General features: G+C 42.4%; 1 protein-coding gene and 1 long non-coding RNA gene across 8 annotated transcripts in view; one reads left to right on the forward strand and one right to left on the reverse strand.

Moving 5' to 3' along the window:
• Positions 1-373: 373 nt before the first annotated feature.
• Positions 374-19,264, forward strand: part of magi1b (membrane associated guanylate kinase, WW and PDZ domain containing 1b) — a 134,878-nt gene continuing 115,987 nt past the window's right edge. For 6 of the 7 annotated variants that reach the window (XM_034868553.1, XM_034868556.1, XM_034868554.1 and 3 more), the window contains exon 1: positions 374-1,202. In XM_034868553.1, coding sequence (XP_034724444.1) covers positions 905-1,202 — 298 coding nt within the window. In that variant the 5' untranslated portion in view covers positions 374-904. The remainder of the gene's footprint in view (positions 1,203-19,264) is intronic. The other variant, XM_034868561.1, reaches the window with a different exon arrangement.
• On the reverse strand, positions 12,550-14,852 carry LOC117942864. The gene is made up of 3 exons (XR_004656244.1): positions 14,778-14,852; positions 14,739-14,746; positions 12,550-12,560 (listed from the first exon to the last, which is right to left on the reverse strand). It is a non-coding gene; the product is annotated as an uncharacterized LOC117942864 (long non-coding RNA).

Raw genomic sequence — 19,264 nt, forward strand, 5'->3', positions numbered from 1 at the left:
CTAAAAAACCGTGGGCTAATTAATTTAGCACTTTACATGTATCTGCTTTAAAACAGAGTTAATAAGTATGCAGTATAGTAGCATATCTATACAACGTGACACAGTTTACAATTGGGCTATTACAGTTTTAGATTTAATTTATAAATTTTTAAAAAATCCAAATAATAAATACATTGCATGTATTTACAACTTAGTAAAAACTTTTCGAAAGGTTAGGGATTTCGGAAAATGTCCACCTCCATTTTACTTATTTTATCCAATAAATATTTCCATATTTTCCCATAAGTAGGCTGGGCTATACCCACATTGATGTTGGGTCGTTCCGGGTGTGAACCTCTCTGGAAGAATCCGACACCACTTGAATGCAGCACGAACAGCAACACATTCCCAGCGCCACAGCAGAGCCCAGAACTGGAAGTGTGATTCAGCTAAGTGCACGAGAGCGTTGTACCTGGTTAAACGAGCCGAGGACGCTGTCGGTGAGGGTAAAGGTCGAATACGAAGAGAAAAGAGTGCAGTCGCCGAAAGGAACGAAAGAAACACCATTTAAAGTGAGTTCATAAAAACAACAGAGGATTCAAAGTGGACACGAGACGTGAGTGGGACCGTGGCAGATGTAAGATGCCATCGACAAATCTGGATTAAACTGCTGGGATGTTAAGAGAATGATGAAAATATCTACACAGGTGACTTTAGAGCCGCCAGGAATGGCTTGATTTCTCATACCGAGAGAGCGGTGGGACAACGCTGTCAGAGGAACACATGTTTCTGTGGAAGGGAAACAAAGTTTGCTGCACTTCACTCGGATACAAGTCTACTTTGTGAGAGGCATTACTGCTGTGACTTTTTTCTTATCCAAGTGGAAGAGCCCGTCAGGTTCGGTGACGGCTCATAACTGTTCACAATGTCCAAACCCGTGCTAAAGAAAAACCACTGGACCTTCAGAGTGAACGAATGTTCCGTCTCTAAAGATGCCCGTGGCGACTTGAATGTGCCACTGCGCGGCGGAGCGGAGAACGGGGAGTTCGCCTACATCGGGCAAGTTAACGAGGATGTCGTGGTTTACAAAATTGGAAAACTAAATGAAGGAGAACTGCTGCTAGAGGTGGAGAATCTCTCTATTTCAGGATTACCCTTGTACGACGTACACACAGTGATAAAGAACTGCAAAGGTCCCGTCAGGTTGAAAACTGTCAGGCAAGGTAAGGATTGGGAGAGGGGACATGCAAATCTCCGTTCAAACTTTTAACTTTAAATGTTGCTCCGTTTTCGGAGAAATTACAGCGGTTAAAGTTTTTGGTGACAAGCTTTTTATTGAAACTCAAGGAAGCCCTTCTAAATTCGGCAACGATGAAATGTACAATTTAAGCTTAAAAGTTCATAAAAATAGAAACGTTTAAGTTGCTGTGCTTCCAACGAGAAGTCTTGTGGGTTATCTTGAAGTTGGTAATATGTTGAAATATGTTCTTCCATGCGAAATATTGGTTTATCCAAATGAAGAGTGGGTGAAAACTTCAATAAGTCGTGACATTGTAGGCCTACACCTGTCGATGAGCAAGGCCACGTTAAATTGACAGTTTTTTGAATGGGGTTTGGCGTGTAGCCTACTTTTTTTTTTTTTCATAGGCCTAACCTACTAGAAAAACAAATACCACCTGTTGGGCCCAAGGGGATAGAAACATCACAGGGTCTCTAATATTATTTATTTATCTTTCCTTTTGTTCTGTCTCTTTAACAACTCTTTGAAATGGTTCACATGTTAAGAAACCAATGCTGTCAATTCACGTTGATTTAGCTTATTAGACACCCTTATTGTGCATACATTCAACACCTGAAATAATCATGTTGTTACAGTTGACACTCATCCCATTATACTTTATATAGAATAAAGCTATCCTAATTATCTAAACGTTGACTCCATGTAGTATCCCTGTATGAATACTAGATAATACTTGGATATTTTCTAGGCTACAACCACATATGTGAGCCGAGGGTCAATTTCCACTTAATTTTTAGTAAGCGACACTCATCATATGAAATAAAGTAGTGATCATTAATTTATACATAGGTAAACAAGCAGAGTAAGCACACTCTGAGTTGGCCTGTGTGTTTTAGGCTGTATCTGTTGATTTCTTAAATAGGCTGGACTGGCAACACTTCTCTAGCACCGAACAGGAATGGCAATATCAGTCACCTAACAGAAATGCAAACATCAGGCCAGTGTGGCTGGTCTGGCTACTTCATGGTCAGCTTGACTCAGCAGGGCAGGGCAGTTTGACACTGAGCCACTCTGACAGGCTCCCAGCGTGGCAAAGCAGACTGCTGAAGGGATGCTCAGAGCCAGCCTGAGCCACACTAACGTCCCGTAGAGACACACAAAAGAGCAGCAATTCTTCAAGGACAATTTCACATATTTAAAACCTGTGAACGCTGAAAGCGATATTGGCTGCGTCCACTCAGTGGCACCATGCTTTTAAAGGCACTACATGTGAAATTCAGCATCAGAATATTACCGCTATAATTTCAGGACATTATTACTTCACTAGAAAGTTGACCAGGCCCCACCTGCATATTTAATTTTGTGTCACATTGTATTCGCCATCACTTTGGTGAAAAAAGGGAAGAAAGAATGCACTATTTTTCCAGTAAATAAAAGTAGGAAACGAAAAGTACACACTATTGATGTAAAGTGAAGAGGAAAACCATCAACTGAACATGTAAATATCCTGTTTGGGATAGGGAGCATCGGGGCTAATGGAATACGTGGCCTAGCTCTGATTGGTTCTTGCTATCTGGTTGTGGGTTTGTTTACCATTGTACCCGACGTAGTCTTTATTTGGAATATAAAGGCTGCAAGATTTTAGGTTCTAAAATCTCATTTTTACAAATTCTCCATGTAGCACCTTTTTATGTCACACAGTTCTAAATACTTGGAATTGTAAAATTTAGCAACAGTCCTAATTATGTATGATCAGAAATAGTAGAACCTAAAGTTTTAGAAGTTCCCACACAGAGGGGCATTCACTTATTGGCTAATTAAACCTCTACTTACCGTGCGTTCATAGGCATTGGAAAAACCTTTCCCCCAGTGAAAACGTCATCATTCACGTCACTTCCTGTGGGAATCACAGGTGGAAACTCGGGCTGGATTTTGCTAACAGAGTTTCACAGTTGGTGACGCGTTGTTGCCAACTGACGTTTGATGAAGGCAACTTTGGTTCACTGAAAATATTTCAATGACAAACTGTTGATGGTGGACAAACGTCTCTGCCAAGAAACACACACAGCCATAACATATTTTCAAATTATTCATAAATAGGCCTGTGTTTAAAACAACACCTTATCCGTGTCCTTTCCCGTTACAAACACCTGTGGATGTGCTCTTCGTATCCTCCAATAAGAAAGCAGCAGCCAATCTTTGTTATTATGGTCTCCATGTCTTCACACACCTGATGCTCCAGGCTACGGCCAACAGTTGGTGGCAGTCATCCAACTAGTTGTTATGGCAAACACTAATATAACAGAAGAAGACAAACACGCATCATGTGAACGCTGGCAGTCACAAAAACAATGTAATCATGGTGGCGGTCCCAGATATTCCCAGGTGACATGAACGCACCATTAGCTCGAAGCTGGGCAGAGATATGCTGGTGGTGCATGTGACGCCACCAAACATAGTAGGCCATTTTCACAGGGGACACTTTGAATTGTTATAGTGGGAAAAGCACAAGTTTTACTAATAAAAAAACCTGTGCGGGGGGGGGAAAGAGTGATGTAGTGTTCTGATGAAACTCTTTCTGCAGGAGAAAATGGTGGCTAAACAGTAAACAAAACATAGGGCCATGTGGGGGACATCTTCAAAGTGTGCCTGTTGTTGAGTGCTGGATTTAGAGCCATCTCTTGAATCTTTATATCGTGGAGCATGCAAATCGAAAACTATCTGCTTGTTTTATTTAGCAGTCATGTAAATATCGTTGATTTTGAATTCAGAATTAAAAGAAACAAATCTGGTCTTGTAACATGAGCCAGTGTTGATTATGCACCCCCATCCTTTCTGCACATTTTAATGACTTAGACAATAGGAGGAAACTCTCTTCTCACATAGAACCAATCAGAAGTGTCGGGGCTTCCGGCTTCCCCTTTTTCCAGGACCCATCTGGGGATATTGGGTGTCACCGCCATACAACATCACATGATCAGATTCCATTTCAAGTTTTTAATAATTTATGCTGTCTGGGAATTTCTCTCCCTAATCAGCCTTAATTGGGAAAATATGCTCGGCAACAAGAGCCATCTGTAAAATCTAAGTGACCTAATTTTACCCGGAGCTTGTGCCATTTTCTCACTTTAATCAAGTGGGATGGTGGAGAGGTACAGCTGCAGTGTCTCGGCTCACCAATATCCACAAAGCATTTGCTGCCAACCGTATAAAGAGACTTGTTGAGAAGTGTTAGGTTGAGACCATCAACACTCTATTCAGACCTGTGTTCTGTGAACACACACACGCACACACACACACACACATACACACTTTTGGTCTGAGCTGATAAAAGGCTCTAACCAGTGCTGCTGCAGAGATTGTATTGTTTGCTTTGGGTATCAGTGAAAAAGTACAGGAAACACACACACACACACACACACACACACACACACACATATTCACTGCAGTACACACACCCTGTGCACTGCTGCTGAGTCCAAGCCATAGTGTATCAATTTGGCAGAACTGTGGGAAAATAACTGGGTTATGTAATTTGTCCTAAAACAGTTCAATAATATAACGACAGGCAGTGTGGGGTGTGCAAATAAAAATACACATAATGATAAGACATGTCCATCTGATTAACACCAGAACTTCTTTATGGATAAAGTCCTTATAAAGGTAACCTAGTGCTCCATATAGGCAAAACCATCACTGTGTAACACTATGGCTCAGACACACAGTGGTGAACAAACATGTTATTCACACAATCACAACAGCGAGGTTTCTGATTGAGAGCAGATAAGTGTCATACTCTCTCTGACATTAGAACACATTTTGGATGTGTATGGATAGTTAGCAAAGTTTCTATCATAGCGTGTATGCGATATTGTACTGTAGTTTTCATGGGGACAGAAAGATCACGGCCATTGAGTTTAAGGATAGAATTGTAATTAAGTGTATTATTAAGGGTTAGGTGTGTGTTGATAACATCAAGGTGTCATTACGAGCAATGTAAAACCAATCTATGTGTATGAATGTGTATGCTTTCTGGGCATGAAAATGGCACATTGGTTCAGAGTTCATGGGTTTTTCCCAGGCAGGAGGTATGCTTTGTGTGGGTTACTCTAGTCAATGAGGTTTGCAGCCTTTGAGCACGCAAGTATGCGCACGCACACACACACACACACACAATTTGAATCCTCTTCACGCTAAACCCATCGTTGCTCTCCCAGACCAATCAGGAACTAAAGAGCTTCAGAAGAGTGTATTTCTTGCCGAGCAGCGTTATATTATGGAGCTGGTGTGATGAACGAGGCCTCACAACTAATAAATTTCTGAAAGCAGAAAAATATTCACCCTTCCCTAATGGCGGTGCAAGTTGCTAACCAGAGCTGCTCAAATTTACAACACTGTGTAACTGCATTAACTGCAAGCTCTGTGGTCATGCAGTGTTTCTGGCAGGCATCGCATATGGAAGTGTTTATTTCCTTTCTCCCAGCAGGAAGTTGGACACCCCTCCTCGCCCCAACTGTTCTTCCACCTTTGTATTCTCTGACAGTGGTGGAACGACTTCACTTCCTCCCTCCTAGCAGGCTTAAGGAAAGATCTCTAGCTTCAATGTCAGGGTGTGTGTGGATGTGTGGGTGTGTTTGTGTGTGTGTGGGGGGGGGGGGGGGGGGGGGGGGGGTGGATGTGAGTGAGAAAGAGGGAGAGATAGAAGTCGCATGTGTACAATTTAAGCATCTTGTCTACTTTAAGCTGAACTTGTGATGGTGTGTTGGTGCTCAGCTCAAGCTCTGCATTTAAATACAGTGTGTGGGGGGGGCCCTCAGTTACCAACTAAATAGACCATGAAATGCTGTATCACTAATGCAGCGCTTTTTCTAATCCCACTAGAGCGGAACATATGCATGTGTGTAGTCTTTTTTTGTGTTTGCTGAAGAATAGTCTGTCTTTCCCTAATTAGCTCAAGTGTAGGTTGTTGTATTGAGTGTGAATGGGAATTGGTCACACTTGGCTAATGCAGTTACACACTGTCAGAGGAAGAGAAAGGCCAACTAATTTATGATGAGTGAGTTTTAGTAGGCCAGGGGGCAGTTCCCTTCCCTTTGAAGACTGCTATTGTCCAGGAGCCTCAAATTGTATACATGAACAAAGTTGAGGAGTGCGTTTCTGAGGAATGCATCAAGATTGGGACACGGTTGACAACATTTACTTGAAAAAAGTCCTGAATACCAAGGAAACATCAGGACCACAGTGTGTAAGATCGTTAAACATTAGTTGACAATGTGACATTATGCATTGGTGTTTTTGTGAATGACCTTTACTAAGGTCTGGAAATCCAAGCATCTGCTTAGCATAGATGGCTGAGGCAGCTGTGTAACCCTAACCATGAGACGCTGAGCTCCTTACGAGTGTCAGAACAAATAGGAAAGTTAAAGCCCTAAACTTAATATCAGGCTGCTATGGTTTGGTGAGGTGACTGTTAACCTAGCCAAAGTGAAGAATGAGTTGACAAATCTACTCAAAAGGCATTCACTTAGTCCCGCACTGTCAGTCCGCCTGCTTGGTTAGCATAATCCCCATCTGGGAGGTGCGATCACTGTTTTATATTTAACTTAATATAAGCCTCCAATCTCAGGGCAGATGGAAGGCTTAATCAAAGCTGTTAGCATTATTATTCTGATATTTGCATGTTGCCGGTTGCTTAAAAAGGTTTTTTTAACACTAAATCCACCTTTTTTGAATTAGTAAATAATGCGTATGGGCTCTTTAATACACCATCCGCCCGGCCCTATTTCTAGTGTCTTTTCTTAAAAAAAGAAGTTATTTTCCAGAGAAAAGACAGTATTTTCTTTCTCCAGAAACCCCCAAAAATCTGTTAAAAATCTATGATTTACCCTGGAACACCATGCCCCGAATTATAAACTGACAACCCGTTCAAACCCCCCCCCCCCCCCCCCCCCCCCCCCCCCCCCCCCCCCCCATTGCCCCCTCCTAGCACCACTAGGTAGTGGTTTACAGTGTCTGCCCTACCACTCATTCACATCCTCTATTCTGTGATTATCACCCTCCATTGTTTATGTTGAAGGCTAGCTAAACTAACCTGGCAGTTCAAACGGCTCTGAACAAACGTTGTTTGTAAAGTGGGTGTCTCAAGCCTTCTGTTCAACCAACCAGTAAAACCCAGAGCCTCCCTTTGAACAGTAAATGCAACAAATGCCAAGTCAGTAGCTGAGCTGACTTTAGAAGCAGCGGACGCCTTACAGTCTCCCTGTCAGCCTTTACCATGCACACCGGCTTTAATGTTTGAGCTCAGTCACTTCTGTTCTGTGTCCCGTGTTAAGTCAGGGATGGGATCATATGCGTGCAGATAGCAATGGTGTGTGTTTGTGTGTATGTTTGTGTGTTTGTGTGCCTACATGTGTGCCCAATTGCGTGCCAGACAGGCCGACATGGCCAAGTCTTTCTGTCAACTCTGCTGCTGTTAATATCAGATGAGACGTGGTTATGCCTGCTGCAGGCAGACTAGGAGCAAAGTGATGGGATTGGTAGCGGCTGTGGGCATCAGTAATATGGCTGTGACTAGACCCAGTAGCAAGTGGATGTGCCCAAGAAAAACGCTGCTAGTCTCTTAAAAAATTAAACTTTTTTAATTCAGCAGGGACTTTATTTTTGCACAGAGAAACATAAAGTACATGTGCATTTTTACTCCTCCACGTGATTCTGTAATATCATGCTGCAGCATATTTAACTTTTTTAAATAGTAAAAAAAGACCCTTGGAAGCTTGGAAGAGTTCATTTGTCATTAAAGCTAATCATCGGCTTGCTATCTTTCTAGTCATATAAAGGCCTTTCTTCCCCCATGTCTTTTTCTTTCTTTTCTTCACCTTTAATTACGTTCTGAGACCTTGGGGTCTGTTTACACAAATCCCATTCATTTAAAGTCTTTGGGAAGCTTACTTGTGCACAATAATATGCACACGCACACTAAACAATGGAATACCTACAGGTTTAGAGACCAGTCCAGCCCTGATTAGGGGGATTTAGACACGAGTCTGTCTGTTTGTCCACAGCAGTGAGCACACATACACACACAGGCCCAAAATCCTGGGGTCTTCCCGCAGTGGCAATTATGTGACTCACAACAATGCCTCATTGAACCACATTGCCTTATTCCACCTCCTCATCATCATCTTTCCTCGCTCTATTCATCTTGTCTGCTCGCTTTATCTCTCCCCTCTCAAGTCTTTATTTATTCTCTCCACACTCATTGTCGTCTGAGTATGGGAATTGTGACTGCTCTCATTAAGGGGCAGCCCCTTCTGACTGGGCTACCACCCGTCCTTTTCCTGCTTAAGTCCAAATGAAAAGAAGTGTTCCAACAGGTCCCTTCACAGCAGTTATGGATGACCGCTTTATGTGATTTGGGGTAGTCACTGTGAAGGGAGAGCGTGCTGAATTATGGGGAACAAAAATTCGTTAAAGTTTTAAAGTCAGGAAGAGATATTGGTAATATGTGCTAAGGTTTGTGGTGAGGAAATGACGTGAAGTGTATTGACGTATCTCCTTATGAACCAACAGTTGGGGTGTTCTTCAAAGACATATTTTGGCAATTGACACAGTGAGGCAGTTGCTCCTACACATTTTGAGGAACACGCTTTTTTACTTTCTGTAAGATCTGTAAGATATATTTGCTATTGGGGCTAGCGGCCAGTTAGCTTAGTTTAGCAATAGGCAAAGGCTGAAAATGGGGAAAACAACTAGCCTTCAATGATAACACAGTCCGTCTACTGTACATGCACTTGTAAAGCTCACCAACACAATCTATCATATTCTGTATGAAAACTAAGCATATAAACCATCAGTCTGTCATTGTATGCAGACTACTGGCATCACAGCAGCTGCCAGACAACCAGTGGGACAGGTAGTTACTGCTCCTGGCCATAAAAAATCGGTTGTAAAATGGTGAATTTTCACTCTTGGGCTTCAGTTTTTGGACAAAAGTGAATAAGCATATTTTCCAAAATGTCAAACTATTTCTTTAACTTTCCTGAGAAAATGACAATGCAATTAATTAAGGAAACAGCTGTGCTGTCACTAAAAATTACCTGGTAAGAAGTGTTTATGAAATCTAGCGGTTGTTTAAGGGGATTTTACAGTTTGTAGCTAGATGGCAAGTACACTGTTAAAAAAGGTGCCTGCAGTTCTACCATCTGGATAATATCAGCATGTGTGATGGTGACCAAGCATCCTTGATTGAGAAAGCGTGTGTGTGTGTGTGTGTGTGTGTGTGTGTGTGTGTGTGTGTGTGTGTGTGTGTGTGTGTGTGTGTGTGTGTGTGTGTGTGTGTGTGTGTGTGTGTGTGTGTGTGTGTGTGTGTGTGTGTGTGTGTGTGTGTGTGTGTGTGTGTGTGTGTGTGTGTGTGTGTGTGTGTGTGTGTGTGTGTGTGTGTGTGTGTGTAGCTGGAAGCCTTCGGGGCATCCAGTGGCTTTGATAATCTCTTATGATGACAGGGGAGATATGGTTGTGTCATGAGCTTCGCAGGTGGCCTCCCAGTGCTCAGCAGCTAGGGGCCAAGTGGCTTACAGCTATCGCTACTGTCTGATAGCAGTGTGTCGGACTGCATGGCTCTGTGAAGAATGAGCATCGGCTGTGCTTGTGTGTGTCTCCGGACTCCATTACCACCGATTCCTGTACCACTCACTTCATGACAGTAGTCATGTAGTGCCGGGCGGTATGAGCAAAATAATGTTTCTTAGTATGTTTTTAAGATACTGGCTGCTGAACGTTAATTTCTTTTGGGTTGACTGGACCTTTTTATATAGGTTTATAGTGGCATGTTCCAATGTCGGTGCACTAATATTATTCTCATCATGTACAAGGAAGGCTTCGATTATTATAGAGTTTTCTTGGCCCCATAAAATCATTCAACATATAGAGGAATCAGAATACATGGGACATTTGCAGAATTTAAACCACGTTAATGTTGCAAACTTGCATAGTAAACTAAATAACTTAAAACTATATAAATATGCCAACAATGTTTACATTGCTTCCTTTTCGAAACAATAAAAAGCGCAGAACGTTGTGAATTTAGTTTTTAACTGATTGTTCTAAAATGGATCTTGAGTAGTGACTGCTCATTAGTGATAGAAAGGAAAACACATAATGGAGCTAGATGCAGAAATAGGGGAAATGTTCTGTGCTGGGCAAAAAGTTAACTTTTCTGCCCACCTGCCACAGTGTCACTTTTTTGCCATATAAAGGTGAAAAACTGGAATTGCTGTTTCTCTATCAAGGAGGTAAGCCTCTCCTCTCAAAGCGTAGCGCACATGGCGCCATTTTAATGCTGTGAAGCCATCACCTGCAGTTAGCATCCCATCCCATGTTATATCAATATGGGATAGATGGACGGTTGGATGGATGTTTGGAAGAGCTTTCTAGAGACAAAACACAAAAAATTCAAGCAGAACATGTCTGTTTGAGATGGATAACGTTGGCCAAATTTGATTCAACTCAAAGGAATTTGTCTTATGCTTTAGTCTTAGTATCTGGGATCGGGCACACAGCAGAATATAATGCCCTTGAAAGTCAAAACGAGACCAATTATTTGCGTATGTTATTCGACCCTATTTGCAAACAGCCTTGAAAGCCCAGTGTAGCGCTGTTTGGCTGCTTTGATCAGTAGTACCAAGCACAATGGCAGCGCAAAGTTACCCTGTCCCACTGTGTGCGCCCAATAGTGGAGCATAAAGGACAGTATGCATATGAGCACTTAAAGGTCAGCACACGTTCCGTATGAAAACTATAATAGAGAAACTTTGTCTTCATTTTTCACAGACAGACTCGGGCCATACACTCTTACAGTACAAGCCTCATTAAACCAGCACAGTGAGGAAAACGTGACAGCTTACTGGTAGAATCTTAATGACACAAGCAGAGACTAATTAGCAAGGACAGGGAAAGGATGGAGTCTTAATTTAAGGTCACTGGTGTCCACCTTCTCTCCTCACTGTTGGCATCAGTCACAGATGGTAATGTCTAGTCTCTTGAAGTGACATCTGGTTTTGTGACTGCCCCCTCTGTATTTCAGTGTCAGCAGCTGACCCACTCCCACAAAAACCTAATATAGATACTTTACATCCCAACTAGCATCAATACTAGTAAATGTGACGATAGATCTTGGAAGTTTAAGCCAGTATTACAGCGGTTTACTCTGTATGTAAATTTTCACACATTAACTACACATTTTCACATGATTATGGTAATCCTCCTTTTAAGAAGAAGATATTATACATCTTCCTCACAACTCTCTCCTTGGTGCCCTTCCGTAGTGAATTTGATATCACGTTAAATCCCCTTCTAGATTTGAACTCCCTCCAACAGCAGTTGCTGTAAAATATATTCAGTTGAGGATTCTAATGAAAGCTGAACTTACAGGAAAGAAGTCCATTTACCTCAGAAACCCATCCTTCTGTGAGTGACAGATCAGTTGAAACGTAGATGACAACAGACTTAACCATTTTATCGTCTGCTGACAGCAGAGGGGTTTAAGGGGGTGGGGGGGGGGGGGCTTTATCTATATTGTCTTGTCAGGACTTTGTTGTACTCAATGACTCAATTCTAGGCTGTTGTGGTTTCACTACAATATTCCCGGAGGGAGTATATATACTATACACTTTGAAAAAGTTTATATTGTTTCCAATCTGATATCACAATTCTTGCATGTCCATTGGAAATGCACACTGGTGTAGGCTTTTGGACCGAATGTCACACCACTGGTATTGGTCACTGTGACGATACCCGAATGAAAAGAGTGCCATACTGCAGTATTATGACTTGACACACCCTCCAGGCTGACATCATGCCTGTATTTTCAGTTTATTGAACAACTACTCAGCAGCACGTTGACTGAATGCTGAAGGCTGTTTGCAAGGGTTTTATGTGGGCTTCATGTGATCTTTAGCTGTCTGTTGGATCAAATAAGCAGGACTGTGGGTTGAGTCTGAATTCCACGTGTCACTTGGTAATGGCACTACTACTATCACTGCAGCATTACACACACACACACACACACACACACACACACACACACACACACACACACACACACACACACACACACACACACACACACACACACACACACACACACACACACACACACACACACACACACTCACACTTGCACTCTGTACTCTTCAGGAATGCTCTGTTTACATAGCTGGAGTTGGCCAAGATTAGTAGTTTAGTCTCTCAGGTGTCTGCTGTGTGTCACTGACAGTTATTTTAAAGGGCCCCAGTATCGGTCTTACTCAAGCTAATGCTGCTGCACGTTGCTTTCAACTCTCCTCTGTCTCTGGGATTTATACAAAACAATGGCCCATAGAGTGTAGGGAAGTTTCACAAGCACAATCATTTAAATGTGCTCTAAGTGATGTCACACGTGTTGAAGGGTAAAACATTTGTTGTCACATACAGCAAACATCTCCTCACTGTACGCGAGCTGCCTGTCCCCTGAACACACTGTAAAAAAAAAAAAAAAACGGGAGAGGGGGGGATGAGGAAGAGGGAGGGACGAGCTATTCTTGTTTTGTTTGAAAATACTTTGAACGTCAACAAGAAGTAATGTCACCCAACATCGCTTGAATACACTTCAAAAATTCATGTCATTTTTTTTCTGTAGGAAACTTTGTGGACACCTTGTTAGCTGTGTTGAAGGAAAGGATAGAATGTTTCACCTGGCCTGCTTTTAACTTAGGAAATAACAAACCAAGAAAAAACAACACTTTAGCAGCACAACTCGTTTCACAGACGTGAAGAAGGTTCAGGAGACCTCGATGACTTACACAGGAGCATTTAATGAACGCTCAATTAGGGAGACAATTAAGCAGGCAGTACAGTTTAACGACGATGTGTAATCACCATCCCAACTCTCTGACGTTCTGTCCTCCTGAAGGTGTATTTAAACTCATGGTGGAGGCGTTACGTTCAGCTGAACCTTTAAGGTAAACAGAGATAATGCACGCGCCTAAACACAGATGCTAAAGCCTGGTTCAGCCTATCTCTCTCTGGGAAGTGAGCAAAAGTAGGACTGGTCCACTGAGCTCCAACAGGAGACAGTCCTGAGACAAAACAGTCCCTTATCATGCAGCTGCTTAAATTGCCTGACTCTGTAGAGAGACAAACATAATTAAACATGAACAGGTTTGGTTATTAGAGACTGGCCAAATATTCTCATCCCCTGACCTGTGACCTATGAATGACCTGATGTTGTCTAAGCTTTCCTTTCGTCTCATAGGGTGTTTCTGGAAATTCCACCACACTGGGTTGTATGCATACCCTCACTCAGCATAGGTAGCATAGATAGGCTTCACTGACTTCTCTAGCCCTATATTAACCTAACTGACAGCATTTATCGGTGGTCCCGATCAGATTGCTAGTTTACTGTGACTGCAGAAAGCCTATCAAATCAACCTGTGTGCTGCGAATGAGGGCCACAGTGATCGTCGAACACAATGCATCTTTCTGTCTGCTTGTGGAATTGAATCTCCCCAGCCTAGCCAACTGCATCATTGTAACCGCAATGTGCAACATCAGCACACATTTTTATATGATAACTCTCTCTCTATCTGTCAGACCTCCCCCCTACCGTCTTTAAAGTTTCCACTCGATGCACCTTCTCAGGAGATGACAGTTCTTGTTCTAGTCATGTACTGCACCAATCTGTATTTAACACAGAAAATCACCTATTTCCTTAAAACCTTATTGGCGCAAATAGGCAAAAGATTGCTGCCGAACACAGACAGAAGTCCCTCCATGACCTCAAGCTCTGCTGGGCTCCAGAGCATATAAATTAGTCAAGAAATCTAATTTCCCTGTGGGGCTCTTAGGATCCTAGTGCTCCAGACACACTGTTTCTTTTCAGGGGCGGTTGATTTCTATTCTTCTTGAAGTAAATGGGCTGATTAGGGGACAGTTGTAACTGGATTGTGGCCTAGTTGCTTGCTGAGTCACAGTGGGCAAGTAATACTCTCTTTCGGTCATACTGACTGTTAGTATTTTTAGCAGTGCACATGACAGGCCTTTTTGCAGTTGTCTCCTCGCAGCTGCATATACTGTTGTTGTGAGAGATAGTTTATTGTGAGTGTTGTGTTGGTCCCAAGAATCTTGAGGGCCACAGAAAGCACCTCACACTTTTAAACAATGTTATCTCAGAAAGCAGCTGGAAAAGGGGAGTGGGATTGACTGCAATACGAGGAGTACTTTTTAGCATTGTCATACTTTACTGAGCTCTGCTGTTGAGTTCTTGTGTCCTTTTTGAAGGGGCTTTTTCTTTTTTCTTTAGAGACATCCATTTCCACTGTCTTGGACTCTCCTTTGCTCTAACTTCTAATTCCTGTGTGTCACTTCCTCAAACCATTGTGTCACCTCTAGGCACCATGCTCTTTGTTCTGGTTGATGTTCAGAGGTACGCTGGGCATTTCCTGCTTTGTGGGGTAGAGTTTTGGCATTTTTCCATTAATGGTACCTGCTCGACTCGCCTTGCCTCGGCTTGACCTGCCTAAACCCGCTGTGCCCCGTCCTCCTGTTTCCACTGCAGATTAGTGCCGCCTCATGCGCAAGGCGAGCCGCGGCTGGTCGTCATAGCAGGAAACTGCCGTGACCTAACACAACACACACAGAGAACGTCAAAGGTGTGTTGTTTTTTATTCTCGGTGTGTCGCCACAGCCAGAAGGCAAATTTTTTTCTAATGAACCTGGAGGCACCGGTAAATACGGCGGGTTTCCCCGTCTGTCGCTAGCAATGATGACGCAGTGATTAGTGCCGATTCTCTCCAACCAATCGGTTGTCTGTAGGTTTTCATGTCACCTTTTAGGTATCGCCTCAGCTTCAACTGTGCTATTACTACAAAAGGTACCTGTTAGCAGGTACCAGGGACCTTTTTTGTAATGCAAAACCAAAAAAGTTGAGTCAAGGCGAGTCGAGTAGATACCATGCAGTGGAAAAACACCGTTTGAGACATGGTTAGGACACTGTTGTGAGTTTTAAGAACATGTTTAGCAGTCTGACAGGTCTTGATGTAAACATTTGGCAGGGGTGCGTTTTATTACCAGTAATCAAATACAAACGAGTCCATCCGAGAACTGGAGACAACTGACCAATAGCAGGGTCATCATCTGAAACCCGACTCCTGCCATCCCTCCCTTTCTATAACATTAAACCACAATGTCTCATTTCCTCAAACATTTAAAGGCACAGTTACCTCTGCCACATAACTCGATTCTAATCAAAACACCCAGACATGATACACATCTTTTTAAAATCCGTGTAACCTAAACCTTCCTAGGATACCATTGTCTCACACGTCCATTGTGTATAAAGGTCTATAAATGCGCCTAGAAATCTTTGAAAGAAGATGCCCTGAACTGGACAGCTCATCTCATCACGATTTTTTGTTCTTCAGTATCCGAGGAATCCATCGACATCCATTAGTACGTTCCAAACAGGAACTGCTAAACACAAATTCAACATACTTTTAAAGCTGCCCATTAACAACATGTACATTTAAATCCCCCAAAGCCCCATATTTTGAGAACTGTTGATCCAAAACAAGCGTAGTTACCCCCAAATCAAAGAATAATAATATCAGTTACAAAATCTATTATTATTAACTTTTTTCATGTTGTAACTTGTACAGCATTTCTTGGCATTACTAAGGCCGGCTACACACTGGATGCGTCGTGTGAGCGTGGCATTTCTGTTGCGTGGCGGCTGCGTGGTCTTTACACACCAGAAACGTTTCTGAAGCAGCGCTGCTGCTGCTAGCCTCGTCGGTACACATGGATGTTTCCCATAAACATAAACATAAACATACTGATTTGATTATAGCAATGACAACGTCGGCAGTATTGACAGCAAAATAGGCTCCAGAATATTTTTTTCTGTATGACAAAAAAATGCAGTAGCCTATTTGAAAAGCCTATTTTTTTTTAGTTTTTATATCTGCATTCATGTCAAAACCAAGAGACTTTCAAACATCAACATGTCGGTAATTAAATGTATTGGTGTCAAAATGAAATAAACATCTTTTTCTATTCTATTTTACTTAGGAACGCTTCCCAAACACTTTCGCATTGGTTCTATTTATATAATGCACGTGTTTTCGGCACGGTAGACGTGTGTGTCACGCAGGCGGTGTGTCAGCTCTAACCTGTTAACATGGGAGCCGAAATAAAAGCAGACACACTATGCAGCTGATACGCTCGCGCAACACATCCAGTGTGTAGCCGGCCTAAGGCGCCAGATGTCCGATCAACACCGTTCTTACGTTCCTTAAACACTGACTCCTCCTGCCTATTTTTCTAGAAAGATGTGGGTTCCCACATTTTCCCTTCTGCCTCCCTTAACATGTAAGACAAATAGAAACCTGCAGTAAAGGCCCCACCCATGCTGCCAGTGAGTCTGTTTATTGGCTCCATGCGGCCACAGTGTCTTTTTGACAGGAATGGTTGGAATCCTACACAGCTAGTCCGGGCTGTTTATCGTTACGTTTCCACTTTGCTGTCAGGGAACGGCACAACAACATGTCAGTTTCAGGCATTCTTTATGAGCCGTTCACATAAGAAGAGGCACATTTAGAAAAAACGAATTAATGAATGGTTTGAGTTCAGTTGTCATAGGAGCCACAGGATAACACAGACAAACTCTGCAGTGCGAAACAGCATTTCTTACTTATTAGGTGTGGACTTAATGTGGCACAAGGCTTTGTTCATTATTTGAGAAGCATTGTGTAAGCAATTTCCCGAATCATTTGTTGCGCTGTTAATGATCCCTAACTGAATCTCTTCCGGGGTTTGTGTGTATGTGTGTGCTGTGCGTATTGACACCTGCTGATCCAGTCAGACAGGTTGGGGTGAAACTACACCTCTGCTGCACCTGTCAGCAGGTGCACTGGGCAGCGCACAACGCAGGATTATGGGGAAGCGGATGAAAGATTAAAGGCTTCTGTGCTTCCTGGGAATGTGACCACACCCGCATACGTCCCTGTTTTTATGACACCCTTGTTCCCTCACTGGTTAATGCAAATTCCCCAGAGCCACTGAAACCTCTCAGGACTCAATATTTAAATTGTCTAACCCAGTTTAAAGTATCGGAAGTTGCAGATTCAGTGTAGATGGTACTTAAGAGATTAATTATCTCTCTACAGTCGGGTTCTATGTATGTGTTTTAAACGTGGTTAAATAGCACACTTGAGCACTCGCTATCACTCCAATCTTATCCTCTCTGTTCATCTGGAGAGTGTAAACATGATGTCTGAGGTGATTGGTGTCAGGTGACCTTTTGGCTGTCACGGCAACAAGGTCCTAAATTCAAAGGCACTGGTCATCTTCAGGGGCTTGGCTGATCACTAAATAAAATCTACAAACACACACACACACACACACACACACACACACACACACACACACACACAGAGACTTTGAACGCGGTACATAAACAGTGGTTGGGAGATGAGAGAAGCTTTTAGTCTCGTGATGTTGGAGCCAGATAACTTTGTTTAGCTGTCTGAGTATGGACAGACCACATTCCTGCTGTCTGTCTGCGTGGACAGCAAGGTACAACTGCATTGATGTCCACATCTGGTTGAAGTTGAGCACTTATTCTATCTTGTTAAAGATGGATATGAAATACTGAATTGTTGAAATCCATTGACTGGCATGTTCAGAAGTACAATATATTTAATATTTCTTTTTTGAAGTCTTTTTGAAACAACTGTTAATAATTAAAAATCAAATCAAGCTTTCAGATGTATTAAAATAAACAAGCTTATCCGTCCCTATACTATTTTATAAAAGTCCAAACAGAGCTGCAATTAGTCAATGAATTGATCAGACATTAATCTGCAACTAATTTTACCACTTCATGTTATCTACTGTAATAAGAGCCTTTTTTCAGTCCTCTCTGTTGAGAATAGAAACATGTAGTTTCACCAGAAAGCTCTGGGAAGTGGGTTCTTCAGTGCTCTCCTGCACCTTTAACCCCACCGAAAAGCTATAGGCTGGCTGCTCTTCAGTCCCAGCTTCTATTAATCTACTGCATACAGGAAAGAGAAGGCCAAGGGATTGGCATAACAAACTGTCTCACGATGACTTACTTCAGTCATTATAAATGTTTTACTCAAGCTTTAGCGATGAGGTACAATTATCACTGAAGCTAATCCTGCATCTACACTTACGAAGATGGAAATACAAATATAACAAAAGGAGGCGGGACTTAATGTACACTGTGCTTGGAAGATGTAAGTGAAGGCTGAGTTCAGAGAGTTAAAGAGCAGCAGAGACATATAGGAAAGTAGCATTAACGTTTCCACAGGATTTTTTTGAACGCAGTTTTAAACAAATGATGTCATAGCTTTGCTCCACATTGCAAAAAAAAAAGAGCAGAGGAAAAATGCATTGCTTTGTTCTCTAAGTATTCTGACTCTTGACCACAGGTTGTGTGTGTGTGTGTGTGTGTGTTTGTGTGTGTGTGCGTACATGCATGTTAGTGTGTGGTCTAAATACAGCTCTTTACTGTTGCCCAAATCATTGTGCGCCAAAAGGCACAAACAAGTTCATAAAAGTGACTTTGTGTTGTCGCTCTAAACATAGACCGGCTCTATACTTTGAAACTGTTTTCCACAGGCGATTGTGTCTTTGTTGGATGTGAGTCAGCAGTGGGTCTGTATTCAGCTACTGTTTGCTCATGAAATGTCAACCGTAGGCAATGTATTTGTCCTTAACACTTGGCTAGATTTCATTGTTCTCAATGGAAGATTGCCATTTTGTCCACTGATTTAGCCATGGTAGATAAATTGGTATAATCATTGTAGATATCTTTTCCATCAGGCGGTCATAGTTCATAGTGTCAGTGACCTCTGCCAGACAGAAATGTAAACGACTGGTATTTCAGAGGTTCAGTGCCGTGCGCCCATTGAATCTGTGATCCTGGCTTAACCGCCACTCACTCTTTTTGGCAGCTGGAAAGATGGAACACACACACACACACACACA

This window comes from Etheostoma cragini, chromosome 4 (assembly GCF_013103735.1).
Source record: "Etheostoma cragini isolate CJK2018 chromosome 4, CSU_Ecrag_1.0, whole genome shotgun sequence".
Lineage (NCBI taxonomy): Eukaryota > Metazoa > Chordata > Actinopteri > Perciformes > Percidae > Etheostoma > Etheostoma cragini.